Source organism: Python bivittatus, unplaced genomic scaffold (assembly GCF_059951505.1).
Source record: "Python bivittatus isolate LINGU-HERP-01145 unplaced genomic scaffold, Pbiv_v1 ctg000190_np1212, whole genome shotgun sequence".
Lineage (NCBI taxonomy): Eukaryota > Metazoa > Chordata > Lepidosauria > Squamata > Pythonidae > Python > Python bivittatus.
This window is the reverse complement of record NW_028277042.1, coordinates 16,805,466-16,831,118: the sequence shown is the minus strand read 5'-3', so window position 1 is coordinate 16,831,118 and position 25,653 is coordinate 16,805,466. Positions and strand designations below refer to the sequence as shown.

At 39.0% G+C, this 25,653-nt stretch overlaps 1 protein-coding gene across 7 annotated transcripts in view; it reads right to left on the bottom strand.

Annotated features, from left to right (window-relative positions):
- Positions 1 to 25,353, bottom strand: part of CHD9 (chromodomain helicase DNA binding protein 9) — a 65,620-nt gene extending 40,267 nt beyond the window's left edge. For 2 of the 7 annotated variants that reach the window (XM_088136127.1, XM_088136129.1), the window contains exons 1-5: positions 25,210 to 25,351; positions 19,985 to 20,082; positions 18,481 to 18,570; positions 12,754 to 14,338; positions 2,867 to 3,201 (exon numbers count right to left, since the gene is read on the bottom strand). In XM_088136127.1, the coding sequence (XP_087992253.1) occupies positions 2,867 to 3,201; positions 12,754 to 14,172 (1,754 nt within the window). In that variant the 5' untranslated portion in view covers positions 14,173 to 14,338; positions 18,481 to 18,570; positions 19,985 to 20,082; positions 25,210 to 25,351. Of the gene's footprint in view, positions 1 to 2,866; positions 3,202 to 5,231; positions 5,473 to 5,589; positions 5,925 to 12,753; positions 14,339 to 18,480; positions 18,571 to 19,984; positions 20,083 to 24,371; positions 24,640 to 25,209 lie in introns of those variants that run through there. The other 5 variants (XM_088136130.1, XM_088136128.1, XM_007426358.3 and 2 more) reach the window with 5 other exon arrangements.
- Positions 25,354 to 25,653: the final 300 nt, after the last annotated feature.

Below are 25,653 nucleotides of genomic sequence, written 5' to 3'. Positions count from 1 at the left end.
TTCTAATTATCCCAGAAGGACTATGGACTCTCAACATGCATTTTAGCAAACTCCAGTCTGGCTGTTTTTGGCCTTTCAGAATTGGGTTCTTCCTGGTCTCCTATGGAGGCTACTTTCAATCAGACAGCGACAGATGGTGTGACTTGATATTAATGCACCTTGATCTTAGAGATCAGCCAGGATCTGTTTTGAAGTTTTCCTTGATTCTTTCTCTACCATTTGAACTATCCTTCTGTTCAATCTGGGATCAATCTTCCTTTTATGGCCATGTCCAGGGAGAATGGGTACAGTCCCATGGACCTTAAACTTCTCAATAATATTAGCAACTGTGGTCACAGGAACATGAAGTTCTTTGGAGATGGCTTTGTAGCCTTTACTATGCTTGGCTATTACTTTCCTCCTTAGACAACTCTCTGCTTTTCTTTTTCATGTCCACTGTGCTGCACACAATGACACAAAATGCCTGAGTACTTTTCTCCATTTAAATAGGCTGAGGACTGATTATGAAATAGAAGACACCTGTGATACTAATTAAAGTAAATAGTCTGCTTGAGAGATCATAAAAATCTAGTAATGTCTTTTAACTTCTAAGGGGTACCAATAATTATGTCCATGCCGTTTTCATTTGCTTTATTATTTACAAAAAACATGTTAAACCATACATCAAAAGCAGAGTGTCTACACTATGAAATAAAGAATGGCAGCTGCCATTTACTTGTGTCACTTTCAACTTATTTCACAGCAAATTGGGATTCTTTGGGGAAAAGTAGAAGGGTAACTCTGGATAAATTCAAACTAGACTTTAACTCCAAATCTGGAAATATTTGTAAAGAATCTGCCTCTTTTACTGCCTAATTCTTGCATGAATACTGCTTCTTACTCGGTATCAAGAATTATCATAACCCTAGACAGACTATTAAGGAGAAGAAATCAACAGAATATTAATATTTTATTACAAAAAGTTGATATATAAGTTTTGCATTTAGTAAGTGCTCTAGAAACCATCTTTTTAGTCTTGGTGCTTCTGATGACAAGGAGATTTGCTCTTCTATTCATAACCTCTCTCCAAAAGCCTACGACACCCAATTAGTTTCCATTATCTTGCCCTACCCTATTTTTAAGGAGATCACCATTTATCCATGTCCCTCTCTACATCTCCTTTTCCTATAAGCCATGCTTAACACCAACTGCATGTTGCTTTTGAGACCCTGTTCTTTACATTTGTCTCTGTTTACTTCCAGTCTTATTTTTCTGCTCCAACCTGGATGTTTTCTCTGGAAAGAGAAATGTCCATCTAATGCCTCTGTGCATACCAGAAGTGCTCAACTGTACTTCTTAGAAATTTGTCAGGATCTATCATAATACTACATGTTATATTCTGAGTTTGACTGAGAGTATGACCAACCTGGGGCATATACAGTACTAGGTGACAAGCTTGCCCACTCAGTGGCAGTCCCACACTGCAGAATACTTCCCCTGGATGGTCCTGATCCTGCTAGCACATCAATTTTGTTCCAGTGTGTGGCCCTTAGTTTAGTTTAATGAGTGCCCATGATACTTACTGTTGACTCTTTTTTAATGATATTTTTAATCTTGTATTGATAACCCAGATTTTAAAACATTTAAAATCAGATATAAATATAACTTTCCTAGACACTCCAATCAGAAGGAAGAACAACTTCTTTCTCTATATTACAGCCAATATCATGCTAAGCAGTATACAGAAATCGGATATATGATTAAATAAGAGATAAACTATTCTGGTTATAAAAATAAACCTAGGTGAATCTTGGCATCCTGTTTTTCACCTTTCCTCTTCCTCAGATGCTTGAAAAGTCAATTAAACATAGTTTAGCATTATTTATACAACTGTAGTTATTAGATATGTTTTATAAAGATGGCTTATTTAAAAGCATCAAGGTTTGACACTGATTTATTTGAATAAAATTAAGACTAACTGCAAGTTGGTTGGGTTCAAATAAACTCTAAACGTAAGTGAAAGAAAATCAAAATCTTCTCTGTTAGCCAATCTAGAGAAAGTGAGAAGACTAAGTAATAGATGAATTTGAGATTGGGCTGGGATTCTTACTGTAAGAGTAAGCTATAGTTTTATTGTTCTATATGAAGTGGTTCCTGACAGTGTAGAAAATACTGGGCTTATTAGTTATAAACCCAATAAGCAAACAAACAAACAAACAAATAAATAAATAAAACGTTCTGAGACATTCATCATAGCACATATGAAGTAAGCCAGCTCACTGTAGGTTTTGACTAATGATATATGTGATATTAAATACAAACAAATGAAACTGCAAACAAAACTGGTAGTGCAACTTTCCTTCTAAGGGAACCTAAGATACCAGGACTAGCAGTATCACTCTTCTTTAAAAAAGGAAGAAAAATCAGTAAGAAAGACCATAAAGAATATGAAAAAGAAATCACATGTTTAATAATTAATACCCAATTGATGAACTTTCTCTCTTACCAGATTGAGGAATGGAGAGAACTAAAATTGAGTGGCAAATGTATCAATTATATTACTGGTTCCAGCACTTTCTGTGGTAATTGAATTGACCTTGGGATTTTTTTGGCATATAACACTGTATGAAACATTAATTTATTACTATATTTATATCTTCCTCCAATTACCAGACTCTGGGCAGTTCAAAACTGGGCTACAGGCTTAGTCAACAAAATATTTGTAGAATATATCTATTTCTTATACGATTGGAAATTTTTTTCACTGTTATTTCAAATCTTCAAAATTGCCTTGGGTGTACGTATCATCATCTGTACTTAAGTCCTACTGAAAAAAATGACAAGAAATACATGGATAGGGCGTAAAAGAAAACGTTAGCCAACTTACCCAATTTTTGCCCTCTCTTTAGTTTTGGAAGAGCCAGTTTTGGGCTTTTTGCTTTCTTTGTCTTTTGGTTTGGATTTAGCTTTTCTGCCCTTCTTTTCTTCTTTTCCCTCTGCTGAAACACTTGGGAAGTTTTCTGGACTCATTACTCGTGGAATGTTTCTCTCCCCTCTCTCTTTTGCTTTTGCTATTGCCTCAGATATGATGCGATTAGCTTTTTCCTGCTTACTTTCAGATTCCACTTTTTTCTTCTGTTTCTTCTCGAGCATTGATTTCACCTGGGTATTCTGCAACTTAGCATATGTCCCAGAACCATCTGCTTTCTTGTTGGAGGGAGGCTGCAAGAAAAAATAGGTTGCTTGTCTTAGATAAATATACTGATGTACTAAAAATCTCAGGACAAACTACACGTGAACACAGAAGTAACAGTCAACATATGCATTGCTCCCAAATACATGATTCCAGCAGTGAATAAAAATTACATGCATTCTATGTACGTTTATACAGAGTAACTGTGCTCTAAGGGACTTGCTCCCTAGCAAGTTTTGAATTGCAGTTCAACAAAGCTGTTTGCAGTAGAAGTGAGGAAAAGCGATGGACTGTTCACCACCTCCAAAGCCTTCCATACCGGAATCGGCCAAGGAAGGAAGTGTGGGTAGGAATATTTCATCTCTTTTCTGGCGGTTCTTTTTAAAATTCCCTCTCTCATTCACTTTATAAGAGGGAAAACACCTAGAGCAGAGAGGCCCAACTCTGGGGCCTTTTAAAGAAACACAGGATTTTAAAATCCAGCACACCCATTCTCAGTCCTGTCTTGCTTTCAGGATGCTCCATTTAGAGCCTATCACCACACCTGAATTTTCTATGAATATACTGAGGTGGATTTGCTTCTTCATCCTCCGTCTGAGAGATTTCCATTAGTGAAAGAATACTTTGTTCCCATCGTATTTCCCTCCACCCAGTGGATCTGGAGGCCAGGACTGTTTTGTTAAACATCTAAAACTAGGTGCCTCTATGCAGATTCAATAAAAATGAAATGTTTAAGTTATACTACAAATTTGCTAAAAAAAAATTAGTATAAAAACAGTATTTGTGGAAATCATACTACTGAAGGAAAAAAAATCCAATATTTTGACTTCTATATACCAATATTTAGGGGGAAAAAACCCAAAGATATCTAGCTTTAGTTACAAGAAAATTGCTTCATATTAGGCCAGATTTATTTTGTGCAATAAAAAAAAAAATCAACATGTTAGAGGCAGATAACATTTTTAAGAATCTTCTCTCTCATTACAAATGGTAGTCATACTTAAATATAAAAGGCAGCAGTTACAAATGTGTAATTTAAAATTGTACATTAAATCATAAAAATGAAGTTTCTTTTGGGTTTTTAAAACTTTGTCAATGTATCTGAAAATTCTGGTGCATAAAATGTTAAAGGCTTGAAATCTTCAGAGCCTGAAGGATTAGCGAGCATGCACAGATACAGACCACAACAGAGCAGCAGCAGCCTGCTAGACAAGGGTCCAGTTTCCAGTCTACAAGCACAATTGTGGGTGGGCCATTAGAGCATTCCTGCCAGAACTCCATTTATCCATATTCTCCATTTTAATTTTTGTTTCCCTCTTTTCTGCTCTATTTCACCTCAGTCATAAATAAATTTCCACCTGTAGGCCCACTCATCTTTCATCACTGTGTATACAAATATAAAAGTATTTTAAATATATTTATTGTGCAACTGCTTATTAGTTAGCCTCATTACCTTCTCTCTTGTGTTTTTAAATGCAGTAACATAATTTCTTAATAGTGCTTTTTTGTGTCTGAACAAGCAGAATAGTATAAAGAACTCCATGTAAAGGAGCGCTTTGAATTACCCACTGCTCTAGCCACTGAGTAAACTTAAAGATGTCGAATGATGTACTGACGAAGCATCAAGAGAAATTATGCACTTACATAACACGCAAATTAACGTCATAACATAATCTGTACGTAAAGCATTGTTTTACATTCAGACACAAGGTATTTGTGTAGAATAAGGCTTTCACAGGAACACTATGCCTTTTACGCTAAGATGATCCCAAGCAATAAGTTATGAAAATACCCTTTGTTTAAAATTTCATGTACAACTGATTCACAGGAAACAGTTAAACGGTTCCTTTTGTTTGGCTGTTGTTTCTAAATGTACTCAGATTGAAATTCCTGATTGCAGCATAAACAATTACAGCAGCTTTTCTGAGACTGCATAGAAGACAGTTTTAAAAAGCACAATGCAAGGAATGGAAAGAATTTCCTATCCACAGAGGGGGGAGGGGAGGGGGGGAGGAGAGAGAGACAGATAAAGAGATAAATAATTATGTTATGTTCTCACCCATAAATGTGCCTCTCACTACAGCAAGGGGGAAAGTCAGGAATTTCCGAATACATTTTCAGGACAAATCCAGTTCGCTTCACTGGATACATTTTTCTATCAGAGCCTCATCAAAGCCTACCAACAGTGCTGCAGCATCGGGAAGAAAGCAGGGCTTATGATAGCTCGGTAAAATGCCACCTCAAGGCCTGCAAGCTACAACAAATCACCAAGATTCGAGAAAACAGCAACAAGCTCAAGATGGCGATGCAGCACGACTCCCGTAGCAGCAGCCAGTAATAAGGAAGGTTATTCAATCCCATTAGCCTTTTAGCCCAAAGAACCCCTCCTCCTCCCACTCATTCAAGCTTTCACTTACCCTTCCTCTTGGCCTCTTCACTGAAGACATTTTTGGCATTAGACAAAGGTTGCCCTCTGGTTTTTCACCACCCAAGGTAGCGTTCAAGAGAACAGCATTGAAAGAAGATTGCTAAATGGCCTATTTAGCAAGCCAAAAGCCAAGATAGACACAGCCTTCCACAAATACACATTGTGATTTATCAACATATTTCTTCCTTGACCAGCATAAGTCTCGTTCCTCTGCTAAACAAGAACACCATCAGCCATCCCGGAACTACGGGGTTTCAAAAATATCTGTAAGCAGAGCGCTAGATTCCAACAAAATACCAAAAGAAATGAATGCACAAAGCATCAAAATGCATCGGCGTGAATATTAGAGATGTCGTTAAAAATACTGACTCCTTCTGCGGAAGTAGGCCAGCAGATGGTGCTACCAGTTATTATTCCATTAGACTCTGCAATTTAACCCTCAATGGACTGTTCTTCCCTACATGTGGTAGAATGGTTAACTCTTACTCTTCCACCTTCTGCAATAGCTGAAATAATACTTTTATGTGCTACATATACGAGGAATATTTAAAATCTGACAAATAACCATTTCAATGGAATTCTGTCATTGTTTTATATTAACACCAGAGCTATTTTTTGTACTTGTGGTCAGGAACTGTACAATATTCTAGACCTAAGTATCTGCTATTACAAATTATCAGAATTTAACTTTATGTTTTCAGAAAGAATAGGAAAGGTTTTGTACAGTACAGGTAGTCCCTGGGTTAAGAACGCCTGGTTTATGGATGACCCATAGTTAAGAATGGAGCCTACCGTAGCAAAATTCGAGTTAAATACACAAATGATTTGCATTAAATACACAATGGTTTGAGTTAATTACACAATACTATTTATTATGATACAATAATGCTGTTCCGGCTTACATACAAATTCAACTTAAGGACAGACCTTGGGAACGGAACTTGTTCTTAAACTGGGACTACCTGTACTACTTTGTACTGGTGTTTAACCCCCGTTTCTTATACCACTTTTAACTTCTATTGTTTTGGTTTTGTGATATGTATATTCGGGGACAAATTGGGGACAAAATCGCCAGTTGCTCTATAGCATACTGGAGTCTGGGAAGAGACCTCAAGGTTGACCATGCCAGCATGACAGAGACACTGTGAAAGAAACCTGCACCACTATGACATCCAGCCAAGGAAACTAGAAGCTGTTGCTGCTGACAGAACCCGCTGACGAGCCCTGGGCTATGAAGCCTTCACCGGCTTTGAAGACAGGCGCCGCCAAACACTGACAGAAAAGCCCTGGTGGCGTCACAGGATAACACCCACAGTTACTACAACAATGGACTTCCAGTGCCCCCATTGGGGTACACTCTGCACTTCCAGACGGGGACTGCAGAGCCACCTCCGTGTCCACAGATGAACTGCACAACAGCGTGTCTTCTTCAAACCCGAAGGACTACCAACCATTTGGGGACAAATTAGGTAATCAAAAATACTTCCTAAAATATCATTCCCACATTCTGGTAAAGGAAGGAAACAAAATATTTATAATTACTATAATGGGGGAAAAAAGAGTCTGAAGCCATGGAATTTATTTAAAGATTAAAAGCAAAAGGTTTTTAAAAATCATTTTTGGGTTGATCAATATTGATTATGCCTTATTAATATGCAATTGAATTAGACTTCCCTAATGGCATTTAAAAGAGATTTGCTACTAAGGCCAGTTAGAATTTTTGAGTATCTGGTGGGAAGCCAATTGGGTCTTTTAACTTTTAGATATTTTCCAAACTTTTGACAAATTTAATGACCTGTAAACCAGGACTGAACAATATTTCAGTAGCTGATGGTCACAGGTGTTTTTGGGTTTGTTTTTTTTCAGTCATGGACTGCAGTAAACAGACCAATAACACAGTGGATAGGACACAATGAGTTTTGCTACTAAGGCCAGTTAGAACCTAATCAGCAAACTACAATATGTGGAGTCCTTGGAGCTCTCAGAGCTTGGTTGTTTACTTGCAGATGTTTCATTACGTGACCAGGTAACATCATCAGTGCTAGTGAGTGTGGGGTTTGCTGCCTGTTGCATCCTAGACCAAGCTAATCCAAAAATGCTAGGGAATTCCTGGAAGCTAGGGAATTCTGACAAATCAGTCATCAATAGACACATAGAGAAAAACCACATTTATACACCATTCAAAAGAGACAATAAAAAAGCTAAGAAGGAAACAAAAAGACCAGAATACATCCTCTCCAGTAGCCAACACTCAGATAAGCAGGGATTAACACCAGACATACAAACAAGCAGAAAACAATGTCCCAGTCAAGGAACTACCAAGGAGAAAACCATACCCCCACCAATACTGGCAGGGCAAGCTACGCATATGAACAGGGAGAAAACCTCACACTCACTAACACTGATGATGTTACCTAGTCACATAGTGAAACATCTCCAAGCAGACAACCAAGCTCAGAGAACACCAAGGACTCCACAGGTCAACCCTGAGCTACAGAGATTCTCTTCTATTGAAACCACAATATGGTGTATGAACCTAATCAGCAAGTCTTTTCCACCTGCCATAGTGGGATTGCATGTGTTGATATACAGGTACTGGGAGAAAGAAACAGCTGACACTGATTTGTATCATATTTACTTGGTGAAAATCAGAGGAAGTCTGTGTGGTCTGAATCCTTCTATGAGATTTAGATTATCCTAAAATTTAATCATTTATTTCAATAAAAAAGTCCATTTGCCTGTTGTAAAAGTATGCCAAACTCTAATCAGTTATTCACTTTTAAAAAGGTACATTTGCTCCATCTTTTCAAATAATTTCACAGGTGACAAGTATTGGAATCTTATCCAATAGAATTAACAATTTTTTTAAACAAGTCACCTATGCCGAAATATGAACACCCTATGCTATTGTCTTTTGTCAACTGTCTTGATATGTTTTATATGGCTATAAGTTGCAGCTGTAATGAAATGCAAGTAAACGTTTTTAATATATTGATTTTAGAATGTTAAAGCTTCTTCAGGGCTATGTTTACTAGGTGAAATGGATAAAATTATAGATCAATAAAATTTCAGGTTCAGAAGTGGTATAGTTCAAACAAGCTTTTGCTTTATTTAATGAACGAAACTTAACTACTATTTGGCCATTTGTGACCAAATGTCCAGGCTAAAATAAAAAACAAATTAAACAAAAATCCTCATATCCTACTTTTACACTTTACAGAGGCACCAGCCCGCACAATGCTAGAAATGGGATACCTGGCGTCATGGATTCTGATTTCAGGTATAGAAGAGTTCTTATGTTTTTGGATGAACGCATTTTATCATCTAATCAAAATGCTGCACCTACTTCCAAAAAACAGTGAATTACAATCAGTGGTTTTATTTACACATTAATTTAGAATTTAAGAATTTTGGCTTAGAGTGAATAAATAAGCCTGCTTCCTCTAAAAACAAATCAGGAAAACTCCAGGGCTGGTTTGGTTAGCACAGAGTTTGTTACACCCCAACTAGAAATCAAAACCCAAGAACAAACCATAGGTTCTGATTCCGACTTGCAACGATAAGCACAAGCCAGAAATTCTAATTTAGATAACACTAAATCAGACAGTTCTACACTACTGAAGTGGACAAGAAAACCTCTGATCATATAATATTTTGGGTGAACATCAAAGTCCTTCCTTCCTTAGCCCAAAGTAACTATATGAAGACAATCATGTTCTTGCTTACAGTCCTGGACATCTTCCACAAAGCATGGTATTGCCTAGTTTGAAGAAATATTCCTTTCAGATCTATGTCTTCCATGGTACTTATGATAGCAAAGCTACATATTTAGTTATGAAATCACAAAGATGAAAAAAAGAATGGAAAATAAGTTGCAAGATCATACTGCAAGAGAGAGAAGATCACAAAGCACAATGGAAAGGAACTGCTGTAAACAATATTTAAAAAGTTACACACACTATGAAATCAATGGAATTACTGAGGTTAATGTATTTTCATTAATGGTTGCAGAGACAAAGAATAAGGCTTAAGCTGACCAAATTACATAGAAATACATAAAAAATTAAACTTTTCAAATTCCCAATTATGAATATTGAATTAAAAAACAAAGTACGACTACCTTAACAAATCCACCCTTTCCTAAAATAAGACACTTCTATTCACTGCTTATTAGATACTTCTAGAGAATAATGAAATGCATTCAGATTCAGGGCATTCCTAAGTATATTTACAAACAAAAGTTTAATACATTTTAACGGGATTTGCTTTCAAGTGATTGTATTAGAACTGCTGGGAAAAAAGGAGAAGACAGATCTAAGAAATAAGAGAGACAAGACAAATTCAGAAAAGAAAAAAAGGGGGAATCGGAAATAAATAGATGATCACATCTGATGCTTATCTCAGCTGAACCAATAATTGGCATACAGTCTCAAGAGGATTGCCTGCTCCAGTCTTATTGATTCTCATGAACTAATTTTGAAAGAAATGCAATGTGCAAACACTGAAGATTAAAACATAGTGTGATATAGACTTAAAATTAAAAATACCTCAGTCAAATTTCGTTCAGCAGAAATTTTAACAGACAAAACTGTCAACAGTCAGCACTACTTCATTAAGTAAGGGACAAATGACTGAATTGGTTTGGACTCAGGATAACCATGGTTTATTATTATGGAAATGTGCTACAATAAATCTCAGGCTCATGTATTCCCCCTTTCTCACAATTCTCTGACCTGAGCACAAGTTCTTACTTCTATGCATGACAATCTGTATTCAATTTTAATATAGTTTGTTTGAAACTTGCCAATTTCATACTATGGTTTCTAAAGGTGGCTTGTTTCAATATATCAATATGGTTCAAAGTTCTGTTGTATTTCAAAACCATTATTAATAAAAATTAGTAAAGTTCACATTAGAGAAAGAAAAGCAGAAAATGTAGGTGGGAAAGAAGAGTCTAAACCTTGTTAGGGTTTGCTCTCATCACAGTAAATCATCCTTCAGATATGTGGACTTCAGTTATGAGAATTCTCAGCAATTAGCATGTTGGATGGGGAAATCTGGGAGTTCACATAACTTATGTAAGTTTTGGAAATTTGTTTTTATATTACATTTGTTTCAGAAAACTATTTTTCAACAGAATTATGTTAAATCTCAATTCAGATGCAGCTTTGACCTTTGTTTAATCTGACTTCGATCCCACAGCATACTCTTTAGATATGCTGCCATGATCCATGAATTCCAACTTATTACCGTCCCTTTCCCACTGCTTCTTGGTATCTACTTCCTGTTTATACTTTGCCTTAAGGAGGTACAGAGGACGCCAAGAGCATGAAAACTACTGTTAATGACTCTGCTTTCGGTTACTGAGTTTCCTGGCAGCGCAAAGCAGCTTCTGCAGCATAGGACAAGAAATAGCTAGGATCATATTTCAATTCTGACTGCCAGTCCAGGACAAAAAAATGTTCTCCTAATACAGAACTGGCGACAGAGACAACCACTGTCTTGAGACTTCAAAAGTATTATATTAATAAAAATCCATGTCGACATTTTTGCAATATATTTATACTGTGATGGCTAACTTGTACATATCAAAAGAGTGTGGAAATTGGTGCCTGTTCACTTTTGATAATAACATTATGCAGAATTCTATTATTGTAGGCTATGGTACTATAGAATTCATTTTATTGATCTAATCAAGAGGATAAACTAAATGTCACTGATTTCTTTTAGGAAAATTTATTTCTCTCTCCCCTAGACATCCTAGACCTTTCTGTATATGTCTTCACAATAACAGGCTGGTACTAAAATATTACACACAGTGTAGAACCCCTAACATAGAAAGACTTAAGTAACTAATGGACAACTTAAGTCCTATTAATTTCAATAGCTCTACTCTAAGTCTGACCAAGTCTGGATCCTATCCGTTCTTATTGATTTATGGGCCACTATATCATCCATCTATCTTTTGCATAAAGTTTCATTTAAATATTCATGCTACATTCATATATGACTTTCTCTGGAAGCATTCTTTGCATAATGTTTCATCAGTGTCTTAAAAATTACAAAAATCCCTACGTGCATTAAGACAGTAACATTTAGCACACTGACTAATTCATTAACTCTGCATATCTGATATACAGAAGAAATCAATATACATGCTAATGCCTGCTCAACAGTTATTAAATCATTAGAAAACCTGTAATTTGTAATGGCCATCCAAGGAAGGGAAGCTATATAACTTAAGACTTCTAAAAAAAATCATTCCCCTGATTTTTAGTGACAAAGCATTGCCTCTAGGATAACACTTCAGGGTCATGTCCTCAAGATATCCTGTTGCATATTTCAAGGTAAAAATGTGTATACAGTATTCCAACTGTATAGTACTGTACTACCCAAAGTTATATTCTGTCACCTAAAAAAAATGAAATAACACTAAAGTGAAGAAATCACCTCTATTTAAAGTTTTGATTAAATTTCATTAGTAACTGACTGAAAATCAAAATGTCTTCTTTGCATGTCATAATATACCTATATGTTGGGGAAATAAACTTTTGAACATAAAGCAGGCTGAAAATGCTAAGGTCAACTGGAATACTGGAAAGGCGACATTTCTGTCTATCCATCCACATATACAACCCTTGCTGTGTCTGTATTAGCTAATATTTTGGTTAAAAAGCTGCATGTACAACACTAAAAAAGGATGTACCTAAATAAAAATAGTTTTTAAAGAGACATGTTTGGGAGGCATTTAAAAATTTCTAATATATTTGATTATTATCTCAATAATTCTTTTTTCTTCCAGTTTACACCATAAAGTTCAACAGTTAGCAAAACTGAAAGTACAAATACAAATTACAATCTGTCAAGTGACATAGGTGAAGCTTAAAAATGTGTGTTCTACTTCTTTTGCAAACTATGGCAGAAAACTGTAATTTCCGAAATGGACATAAATTTTAATGTATTATGCCATTCAGTATTCATTCCATCACAAATAATTAAAACCTTGTTTAACAAAACTCTAGATTTATGCATGCATAAATATCTTCAGCAGAGTTACTAATTAGTTCTGATTTTGCCAGTTAGCATTGGCTAATAGCACAAGAAGGAATAAGCTAGTCACAGCACAATCCTACTCTATAACATTATTATTTACCTGGCCTTGAGCACTGACATGCTTCCGCTCTTGCTGATGTAGATTAGAACCAGGAGGATACCAAGGATGATTGCAGTTTTGAGACTGAGTCCGAAGAAGGTTTGTTTGTGGGACTATGCGTTGTTCCAGTTGATGTTCTAAATCATTACTTGGGGTGTCCTGAACAAATGCAGATTCATCAAACTGGGGAAGGAGATCTTCATGAAGGAGGGCTTCTGGGTCAAGTTCTGTAAATGATTCAGTTTGAGACTCCACCTGATGAAGCAAATTCTCATCCAAAGATGAAAAACCATTACCCTCTATAGGATCACTGAAGTGGCTTAACTGAGGACCAGAACCAGTAGGGGTAGAAAAATTAATGTTCACCGCTGATAGTTTTGAACTACTGAAGTTGCCCTGAGGTTGTGCTGAATGCAACACATGGAAATTATTTGAATTCAGTGATGTACTTGAATTAAGGATGCTATCTGAATCTTCTTGTTTGGTCCCTCTTCGAGTTGCAAAGGCATCACTTCCAGAAAAGTCAGATAGAGGATGAGTTTGTTGACCAACAGAAAGAGTTGCAGAAGACTGAAGAAGACTGGTGGGAGAGATCTGGTTACTATTATAGGAAAAAGGAGGAGAAAACTGTGTATTAATGGAGCATGATGTTATAGTAGGAGAGGGTCCATCATAGTTTCCTTCTTGATTTCCACAAAAGTGGGGTGAGTTATTTGTCGTCTGAGAAAATGATGGCATAGAGATGGACTGTTGTGATTTTGATATATCAACAGCTTGGGATGGATGGGGAACATTAGTTCTACATGAAACAGATGCATTAACCTCCATGAAACCTTCAGACTGATTCTGAGTATTCTCTCCTGTATTAACACCATTTCTGCTCTGCTGCGACTGCAACGAGGCACACGAATGATGCTGTTCACTGGCCTGAAATAAGGCAAAACTGTGGTGTGCTACAAAGGTTTTATTTTGCTGCATAGACTGTGTATGTCCTCGGTGAAATGGAGATCCATTCTGATTAGAAACACTGCTTGAAGTTTGGTGTCCCCACATTGGACTTCCATCTGCTACATCAGGAAACAATCCATTAGCTTGATTTTGTGGATGAACAGGAGAGCAATTAAACTCAGAATGTGGTGATAAAACATTTTCAACTGGACTACTGAAGGATTGATTTACTTGAAGTTTCAGAGAATCATACTGGTTTAGATGATCATAATCATTCATCTTTTGTTGAGTTTGCGTCTCCTGCACATGGTTTAAAGAATCAATCTGTAAAGGCTCAAACTCTGCACCCAAGTTCAATTCATCAACAAGTGAAACAGGCCCAGTTTGTACAAAGGCATCATCTGACAAACCTTCTAAAGTATCACTAAAAAGATTGGCATCATCAAAAAAATCCATCATAGGATCTGTCATCTTGATATATTTGTGTTACTTTGCCACTACCACAAATGGAGTTAGCAAGTCTTACGGCAGCACACACCAGCACAGTAATTTTTTCAGTGGGAAGCACCTTATCTAAGCCATGTTGACATCCACCAGCATTTTTGTAGAAATAAGATCTTGAAGTGTTTTAAATATCCTAGGCAAAAAGGGAAAAAACAGTTAAACGGTTTGGAATATCTTTTTAATCACTATATATTATAGCTTTAATCATTATACCTATTAGATGACACTTAAATACAGAAAAGTTCTTATACAATAAACATATTTTAAATCCATGACTTAAATTTGTTTTAGTCAAGTTTTTGATACATGTTCCAAACAATGCATACTAACAGCTTTCTGTAATAAATATTGTTGTGAGCTGCCCAGAATTGTTGAGAGTCAGGTGGCATACAAGTTTAATAAACTGTATTATTGCTATTATATATTAATGTGAATTAAAAATATACCCACTTTTAGTACACATGAACATAACCCAAAATCTCCGGTACACAAAGCAACTTTTTTTGTTTGGCAAAGCAACTGTGAACTTTAAGGATTTTGGCTGAGGTCTTTTTTATATATATGAAAGTAAAGTAAGCAAGCTCAGTTCAATTCCCAAGAATCCCCAGAAAAGGTAGTTGCTACTGGGGTAAAATGTATTCCTTAGGGATATGGAAAATAAATGTTGACGTGGTTGAAGGAATGTATTCATAGTGTATATAACAATATATACAACAGAATAACACATTGCTTTACATTTATAATGCTTGATTTCAATGTTTTGCCCCAGTTCATTCTTTTCCATATTGATGTTATATTTAACTCAAGTATGTTTTCTAGAAAACATAGGTTTAGTTTAAGGAGAGCAGGTTCATACATCGTGATAAATCATAAGGCAGGTATTTGGTTTTGGCTTTGCATGTTGTATGAATTCATTCACAGTATGAACACATTAACACTGTAACTGAAATTTCATCATAAACACTTTCTGATATCTTCATACTGGTATGTTTCTAAATATATTTTTATGAATATATGTATCTGTGCATGTAAAAAGTTACATATCCATAGCACTTATGAAGAACTTCCATACTAATAAGTTCTCTACATTAACATTTTTAGATATCTGCTGTACTATGACAAAGCTGGCATATCTATTCATTAAGTTATCTGCAGCAGTTCCACAGCAATGTCATTCATAAACCATCTCATTATTTGCATTCTTCTGTTTTCAATTATTATGTTCCTTCAGCCCCATTTTTAAAGATATTTCTGGCTATCAAAAGTAAAAAAGAATGTACAAAATCAGCAACAGCAAGTCCAACTAGGAAAATCAAACCAACAAGTTAATGCAGTTGTGAATTGTTGTTTTGCTAACTTTGTGCAAGCTTAAATATTACCACTACAGACTCTATTTTCAGCATTTCATTTCTAGTAAAGGTACTGTATAAAAATCATCCCTGCCAAATGGATAACATTTTATGAATCTGATGAAGTTTAATCCTTGAAAACTTGCATTATTACAAATTTGACCTTTTTATGCCATCGTTCCTGCAACCAATGACACAGTTGTTGCAATCAACAAACATGGTTACCGTTTTGGAAATGGTTCCAGTGGAGGCTTATGTTGTGTAACAATTAACACCTTCCAATCAGAGAAAACTTCCCTCACTGCTACCACTTCAGAGAAAAAGTCTTCTGATACTGACTCCCCAAACTGTGTGTAGAGTTCCATTAAGTTTCCACAATCTAAATCAAGCTTCCCCAGATTTTTTTCTACGGCTGCTGGTAGAGGGTGTCACTTCGCTGATTAAAGCAGTGCCTGCCAACGACTCATAAAAGGGACTTTCACACAAGTGCCAGCATGGAACATGGGTGGACAAGGACATGCAAAGTACTGGTCTATCCACTTCTAATGCTTCCTCACCACTGCTTAATGTAAAACCCACTGATGAGCTAGGTTTCTCACCTTAAAACAAAAAAGGCCTACTCTTTCTGAAAGGTATAGGTTGCTCTAAGAGCTTTAGGAACTGGTGCAGATGCTTTTGAATGTTACTCTGCAGACTAAAAGCAGCTTAGATAGTGCTTCCTGCCTGGTGAATTTAACCTGCTTCGTAATACCAGAACATGGCTTCTCTCTCATTTTGTCGCTTCCCTGTCTAGTCACTTCCTTCCCTTGCTTCCTCTCTGTCTGGTTTCATTCCCTCCTTTCTTTTTCCTTTCCTTCCCAGTGCAGCTTTGTTGTTTCTTTTCTTCTGCAAGGAGGAGAGAGTGGAATATGAGTGCGCTTAGTGCATTTCTATGTATAAGGTACAATTATTTGCATATGCAAGATTAATTAATTTACAAAATAACTATTCTATTTTACATGCCATTAATGTTACCTAGTACTTATTAATTCAATTAATATAAATTTATATTTGTGTCCTGACCCGGCCCTTTTTGGACTGTGACTTCTGGCATACATACTATGTAACTGCTTACATGTAAAAGCTTGTATTTATTATATTGAAAAGACTTAGTTGTCATTCATTTCCAACAATATTCAGGGAACAGGCACAGAGTTTCTTATTTCTGAAAAAAATATTTCCAAATTGAATGGGGCAGACTCTCAGCTGCCCCTTGCTGACCTGCTTCTTTTCTGAAGGCCTGAAGTGCAAATTTGAAGCAAATGCTTGACACTTACTCTTGAAAATACCTTGTTTGCAGAAATATAATATAAAAATATTCCTAGTAATACAGAGTATTTATAATGCAACAGTAGCTCATAGTGAATATTAGCCTCTACTAATAATTATTTGCATTAAAGAACAGGAAGAACTGTCTGGTATCCAAGTTTCCCTTTCTAGGGAAGACTGTCAAAATGGCAGTGTTGGGGAACCATCCTAGAAGGAACATATATGGACTCTTTCCATTTGGGGTTCAGCCCTGGATATGGGATGGAGACTGTGTTGCTTGCTTTAGAGGATGACCTTTGTTGAGACCTGATAGGCGTATGGCTGTCCTGGTCTCCTTAGATCCTGCTGACCATGGCACCCTACTGGACCGTCTGAGGGGACTGGTGGCAATGGGTTGCAGTGATTCCATTCCTTCCTCAGAGGATGGTCCCAGTTGGTGGTGGGGTGGAGAAGAGGACGACCCAGAGGTCATTCTCTTATGGAGTGCTTTGGGGTGGTTCTCTTCCCTTTTCTATCTACATGAAGTCACTGGGGAAGGTAATTCAACAGAACAGGATTTGATATCATCAATATGCTGATGACAGCCACCTTTACGTCACCACCTTAGCCATGCTGGAAATGCCACTGCGTTGCTAGGTAGTCCTAATGGTCTGAATGGGACACAACAGGCTAAAGCTGAACCCAAGCAAAACAGCGCTATTTCCACTGGGGCTCTCTGTCTGCTCCAATGTTATCTCTTCATGTGGAGGCACTAGCTCTGAAGAAGCAGGTCCACAATTTGGGGATTATCCTAGACTTGCGGCTTCCTTCTTGAATGGCAGGGGATGGCTGTAACCGGGTAGGCCTTGGCACAACTTTGACTGGTATGCCAACTGCAGCCATATCTATGGCAGGAGGACCTTGCTACAGTGGATCCTGCCCTGATCACTACCTGTTTCAACTACTTTAACATGTTCTATTTGGAGCTGCCTTTAAAAACTTAGAAGCTACAAATGGTCCAGAAGGCAATAGTTTGTATGCTCACAAACACTCAATATGGGGATCACACTGTATCCTTGCTACAGACCCAACACTGGCTACCAATGAGCTTCTAATGCAATTTAAAGTACTAGTTTTAATCTATAAAGCTCTCTATGGCTTGGCACCAGATTACCGTCAGGATACATTCCCCAGATACAATCAGTCAAAACTAGATCAACTTTTCAAGAGAAGCTTGTGGTTCCCCTCTCCGGGAGGTAGGGGGAATGAGGCCAGGAGGCCCTGTTTCTTGGGGGCAATGCTGGCCCTTTAGAATGGCCTCCAGGTTGAAACTAGATTGCTGCCCTCCCTAATTGCCTTCTGCAAACAGCTTAAAACAGAGGCTCTTTCATAGAACATTTGGGGACTGCTGCCATTTATTGTTACTTTCTTGTTGTGTTTGTATTACATTTTGGGGTTTTTTTAGAGCTCATTCTAAGAGTGATTTGGAGGGTATCCAACAATTGCAAACAGTCTTTTATGGTCTACCAGTAAATATTACTTCTGCTATATATTTTCCAAAATATATTATTTCTTTAATAAGTTAGAATTTGATTATTAATTTCCTAAGTAAGTAAAAATAAGAAAAAAGCATCCTTACCCATTAATACATAGCACATTTCTGTTGCAAAAGTTTTACTTAATCCTGGGAAATATTTGGTCCCTGATGTAGTTCAGTAACATTACAGATCTGAAAGATAAGTAACAGTTTTTAAGCAAATCAGTTATAGCACAATTTTCCCCTCACCTACTTTGAGTACCACAATTTTGCTTGTATGAAAAATGTTAGCCTGAAAATACAAAACCTGGACATTGAAGCTAGACATTGCACGTTTCTGCAGATATAAAATAAACAATCCTGAAATATTAGTACTAGTATCATATTTTATCATACAGCACTGGTGGAAAAGCTATACTTTAATCTCATTAGAAGTACATGTCCCAGTACTACCAATCTTAAATAGCTCTTAATTAAAGCACATTTTAATTAAACAAAGCAAACATTGCTTCCAGCAAAACGATCTAACACCATGGCCCAATAGATTTAAGCACAATTTAAATTTTAACATAGAAACAACAAGATCAAGAATGTTTTGGAGATTTAGAGCTCCCATTAGAGTTGTTTGATTGATCTCTCACTCAAGCTTAAAGGCCAGGCTGTGGAGCTACTGTACTTTGTAAATTCTGGTAAAAAAGCATCCATTGGTTAATGCTAAACTCAGAACAATCTAATACTACACCATAGCCAGTGTTGAACATGGGTAGAATGGGAAAGAATCTAAGCAATAGCACAGACAGTGCCCAGAAGCCAATGGTATCTGTTCAAGGTAGATGCATTAGATCATTCTTTTCCAGCAAAACTTTTCATGTCTTAATTGTGAACACAATGGGTTGAATCAAGAAGCATTTGGCCTCATGAAGTCTCCTCCCACCTAAAATTCTGCAGATTGTACTCTCTTGCTTCACCTCTGCTGTTCCAAATCATTTCCCTAGTCTCCAAGAACAGATTCTCAGGGGCTGCAAAAAACTGAATTCTGGAGAAGGAAGTTTGAAAAACCCAGTATGAAAGCTGAATGCTATTCACATTTCATATCTACTCTTTTTTAATAGCACATCCCACCAATTTGATCTTAATAAATGTACTTGGGAGATAAATCTGTTTTTGTGAAGCAGGAATTTATTTGTTTCTGCTCCCCTCAGAGACAACTTTCAGAATTGTCCCAGAACAGGGCCTCTATCAAAACTAAGTTTTGCAGCTGGAAGGGTCATAAATAGAACTTGCGTACCCAGGCTTGAGATATCTCAAGTGCATAGTGCTTTGTATTGTCAAAGATGAACATTTATAATCTCATGAGCATCTCACTGATTCCTACAAGCTCTGCCCCTATGAGGCAGTATTTGGCTAAATGCTTAGAGAGAAGTAACTGAAGGCAAAGAGCAAACCTCTTTCATTCTGTGACAAACAAAATCTCTGCATATGACAGTTATTGACACAGCCAAAGTATCTCAATGTTCTAAGTCCTCTCAATAAGACTCAGTTCAATTATCTAAAGAAAATAGACAATTCATAAATAGGTTCTAGGGCAGAACAAAAAAAGCCTTACCATTTGGTAGACAAATTGATTCCCTTTTGCAGGTTGCACTGAGACACCAGTGTTGGCTGAAAAAACTTTCTTCTAGCAATATTATTAGGACAGCAGAACTGAGAAGACAGACGGGGGGGAAAAAGCATTAATAAGGCAGAACTACCACAGACCCAGCTTTAAAATGAGTTAAATGACACCAATAAACCAAGGAGTCGTTATGGAATCTGCAGTAAGTAAGTAAATAAATAAATGACAAAAAAATTGTCACACCTGTTAGTTATTATAAGGCATGCAAAAGGCACGTCCTAGATATATAATATACTATTAAGGTCAGGAGAAGTTAAGATCATCACAGTTTTCACTACTGTTCACGCTACAAACTCTATGATAATTCCCATTCAGACTTGGGACAGAAAAAAGCAAGTAAGTTTACCCTCAACACATTTAAAATATGAAATATATTCTTTAAAGATGTATAGATAACAATCTATTAGACAGAACTGAAGAGAAATTAAGAGTAATTCATAGAGTATAAGAATACAAATGGTTACCAGGATATACTATAAATGGCTGTATATTATCACACTCATACTGAAGGTAAGAGAACAACCAGCAAAGTTTAGGAGAATGTGCTAAGGTTATAATTAAAGCAACCACGATGAAGAAATATTGGTAAGAAAGTTGAAAGTGAGGCACACTGGGAGTAGATGGCAAGGATCATTTTTGAAAATTAATCACTAGCTGATGATAGTGGATTACAGATCATGGATGATCCTAGGCAATTACTGTATGGGCAGTTTAGGCTCTTCAAATCTTCTGCATTGATTGTATGTTTTTATTCTATGCTTTCCCAATTTGTGTTTGTTAGGAGGGATCTGAAAACTTTCAGTTACTAGTATTTCTGAACTAAACATTTTACAATGTAGTATATCTGACCGAAAGATCACAATAATGTACCTATGACTTATTGTAAAACATCATAAACTAGATAGAAAAGTCACACTGCTTATAGTACAATTATTTATATTTTATATTATACCCAGATGCTGGAAGTTGAGAAAATATGTTAGTTCAATATGCAAACTTATAGGGGCATGCAACATATCTCAAGTTCAAAGCAGGTTGCCCTGATCTTACTGGAAGTGTTTCAATTATTCTAGAAGAATTGTAAAACAAGGGTTTTGAAATGGAAACACAACCATTTCAAGTTTGAAACACTTCCAGTAGGGACAGAACAGAGTTGAAACACCTAGCACAAATGGGATAGCTGTTTCAAACTTTTTGAACTTGGAACAGGTTACTCCAAACTCAAAATGGAGTACTTTGAGCTTGAATGTTTTAATTATATTATTTAATATGTTAAATGTACTAATTACTTCACAACACACACTGATCAATTAAAATGATTATTCACTAAGGCTATCTATGATGGAAACGCCACTGAATTTTAAGAGAACTTGCTTGACCTTATTTACCTACTGCAAACTAATTTGCATCTATTAATTAAATAGCAACAGCCTTGTATTAATAGGAACTAAACCAAATACATGCGACTTTGATCTCAAAACAGTGATTCTGCCTACACCGGATTACTATGTTTTAATAAAAGGAAGGAAGAGATAGGAAGAGAAGTATGTTAAACTATACATTTACCTACAAAGTTAGCAGGCCCTGATAGACTGAATAATCTGTTGAAATGTTACGGGCATGATTTCATCTGACTGCTAATTTGAGCGATTGAGTGTAACCAGTCAAGAAGCAACCAGAGGCATGCAGAAATAAAACAGTTCTTGGAGTTTTATTTACACAAATGTTTGTGAACTGAAATATGAATGTTGAGAAAAGAACCCACTTTTCCATTGTATATGACAGCTTACACACAAACCAGCAGCCCCCAGTTGTTCATTGATGCACAGGACTAGATAAGATTTCTCTTGGTACAACAGTGCTGCAGCCTTCCACAGCAGTCCTAAGTTTCATAGCTGTTCCTTTGGCTCTGCAATCTCTGGTCCACTAATGGTGTGGCCACAGCCATCACTTTAGATAGCTTTGAAAAGTACAGTAATTAGAAGAGATTACTTTTCATACTTGAAAATGAAATAATCATATTTAAAGGAATCATCTCCCACTTAAAGTAAGCATATATGTATCCGGAGTATCCAACTCTTCCATATCAGCTAAAATTATAAAACAAAAAAGGATGCATCAGACAAAATGATAGAGCTGCAATATGAGCAGACTTCTTAGGAAACATATAAATATAATTATCAGGATTCTGTAAAAAAAATTCTACAAAACCGGTTTATTTACTTATTTAAGACCTGATCAGTGTGCAGGCTACCATACGCAAGTAACTGTTCATAAAATGTGGATATACATGAAGCACATTATGTTACTTTCAATAAATATATATTGGAAGTATGAATTATAGCAAGTTTCACAATTTCCATATATTGTTCTTGAGCAACTTTCAGATTTTACAATTTTTTCCCCTAAATTATCAGCCAGCTACTCCATGACAGTTATCATCACCACTATGGTAAAAAATTATACAATGAGGGATGACAGCAGGAAACTACTTCCTACACTATTCCATCTGGTTCACTTTGATACCTGTCAGTGTCATCTTCTGTAAGCTAAAGTGTACCCTCTCATTTTCTGTCTGCACCTCCCAACCTTTATGAAATGATATCCAACTGTTTATTTCTTCAATGCTTCTCTAACAACCTGCACCAAAAAGAGACTAACTCCTTTAGTCTCTTACTTTTCCTTAACTATATTTATTACTTATTATGAAAAAAAAATCTTAATTCCCCCTGGATTTCTCAAAAGTGAGATACAGTCCCAACTTGCAAATATTCTGTATACTACGACTCTTTTTTCTCAACATTTGTCTTTCTCTTCTGTTTAGATAATCCACTGAACCAATCTGTTGCACCCACATCTGGATTCCATTAACTACTGGCTTTTCCTATCTATACCAATAATGATAGAGAAATGGGGGCAAGTCACAATAAAGGAAAAAAGCTAGCCTACTGCAGTGGTAAGGGTGCTGGACTTAGACTGGGGAAACCCAGGATCAAGTCCTCCTCCAACCACGGAGTTCCCTGGCGATTTGGGGCCAGTCATACTCTCTCAGTCCAATATCCCTCACAGGGTTGCTTCTGTGGGGATAAAATTAAGGAAGATCCACATATAAGATGCCTTGAACTATCTGAGGAAAGGCAGGATGTATGTGCAATAAAGGAATAACAAAAATGCAGTACTGCAATTCAAGTTAAAAATAAATAATAAACTCTTCTTATAGCACCAGATATTCTACCATTTATAGTACAGAAAACCTCTAATATCATTTCAAAGACTGCAGATCTCACACATCTGCTGCCTTCCATTCTGCTGAGGAATTACCTCTGGTTTGATCAGAATCAAGTTCAAATATGATTCTGTGATCATTCCCTCTCTATTTGGCATTCAACCCAGCACTAAGATCTCTGCTGCTGCCTTTTTACAAACTTACTAGAAAACCAGTATATAATCTTTTCTCCTTTCAGCCATAAGGGTAACTCCACCCATTGCAGAGGAACTCTCTCTGCTATTTTGTTTTATGTAGAGGCCTCGTCTCCTTCCACCTTAAAAACTGAGCACATATTGTGGCTCAGCTGATTCTATTTGTAATGGCCTGGAGGGAAAAGAGCTGGTGGACTTAACAGTCGATTTTCAGAAGTAAGAGGCATTGCTTAAAATGAACCTCTACATGCCTGCTTGGCAACTGTGCCTTGGCTATAACTTCTGTCTTTCTTAATCCAGCACAAGCCTTAGTTGTAGATCAGAATATGATATTCTGCAAATGCTTGAGTCCCCCTTCCAAACATCATTTCAAGACTCTATTTCCCTGCATGGCTATGAGGAATACTGAAGTGATGGTAACTGAACACTGCTCCAGAATCAAGTCCTTGCCAGGCCAGGCCCTCTTCTGCACACATGACATCGGACCCTGGATCTACAGTAAAGAAGCCACGAACACTCAGGAGCAACAAGTGTGAAATGAAGCTGTGGTGCGGCACACCTGCCTTGTATCAGTTCTTTCAATGGGACCTGAGCATCGCTTCTCTCTTGAAGCAATTTGAAATTCCTTTTCGCCTTCTGCCCCAGTGCAGGAGCCCAACCTCCACGCGCACAGGTTCTTGCAGTCGTGGGTTCCTGCCTGGGCTAGCGCTGCGCTCTTGGCACGCTCAGCCCTACTGAGGAAATGACCCACGTTATGGTGAAAAACACTCCCGACTCGCCCGTGGCGGGACTGAAGAGAAAACGGAAGAGCAAACAAGAGCCGGGACATCTTGCTCCGAAGGAAGCCTGTTCCGAACTCCATCATCCTCCCCCCACGCCCAACATGGATCCCCTTTACCATGTTTGGCGGCAGCACCGAGCCCGCGCGCTCTCCGAGGACTGCCAGCAGCCTGGACAGGGCCAGACCGGGTCGTGCTGGGAGGGAAACCCCTGAGCCGCAGGTGAGCCTGAGAAGTTGGGGAGGAGGGCGGGCCCCCCCAAACCCTGGAAGAAGCCAGCAGCAAAGCCCCCCGGGTGGGCGCTCTGGGTGCTCGGACCGCCGGCGACCCGGGCAGGAAGTCAGGGCCTCCAGACGACCTGCCCCCGCCCGGCTGGGGGGCAGCGAAACCCCACCGGCGAGGGAAATGGGCGTGCGTGTGCGCGCGCGCGCGTCAGCCGTGCTCACGGCCGCCCTGCTGCTCTCCCACGTGGGCGCGGTGGGGGAGGGGAGGAAGGGGAGGGGAGGGCGACCGCCTCCCAGAGGCAGGGAAACGCGGCCGGAGCGGCGGGCGAGGGCTTCCCCCGAGGGGCGAGGCCCTTCTGCCGGCCCGGGAAGGGGAAGCGGTCCCTGCGGACGGGAAAGCCGCTCGGAGCATCCCGGGCACCGGCCGGGGCAGCGGCGGCGGCGGAGGCGTGACAGGCCAGGCCCCGCCGTGCCTGCCTGCCCGCCCGCCTGCCCCGGGGGCGGGCGGAGGGTCGCCGGGGCGCGACCCGCGGGGCTCCTCCTCGGCGGGGGCGGGCCCCCCCGCCGCGAGGACGCCTTGACAGCTCGCTGAGGGAGAAGCGCGCGGCGGCGGCGGCGGCCACTCCCCTTCGCCTCAGGGAAGCCCGGCCGCCCGCTTTTTCTCCTCTCCCCGCACGCGTCGCCTCCCCGCCCGCCAGGATCCTCCCGCCGCCCCGGCTCTCCCGCGGCTTACCGGCGGGCGAGGGCAGAGACCGCGGCTGGCAAAGGCCCTGCCCGAGGCAGGAGGTGGCGCGGCGGCGGCGGCGGCGGCTGGGGAAGGGGGCGGAGCCTGCGGGGTGGGCGCGGCGTGGCCCCGGCCCGGCCCCGCCCACCCGTCCTGCCGCGGCCTGCTCTCGCGGCTGCCAGCAGGGCCCTCTCCCCTCCCCTCTCCGCCGCCCCCTCGGCCTGCGCGTGCGCGGCCCGCTCCCCGGCACGCGGGGCCGGGGAGCGAGCGGCGGCCCGCGCGACCTCAACGGCCGCTCCAGCCAACCCGCGGAGGGCACACATGCTTTTCGGGGGAAAGGGGCGGACCCGTCTTGAGGCGGTCTGCGGGGCTTGGGAAGACGGGAGGGAGGTGCATTTGCATATTTCTCACCCGCTCGAGGATTGGTCGGAGGAGGGAGGTCCGCGCCGACGG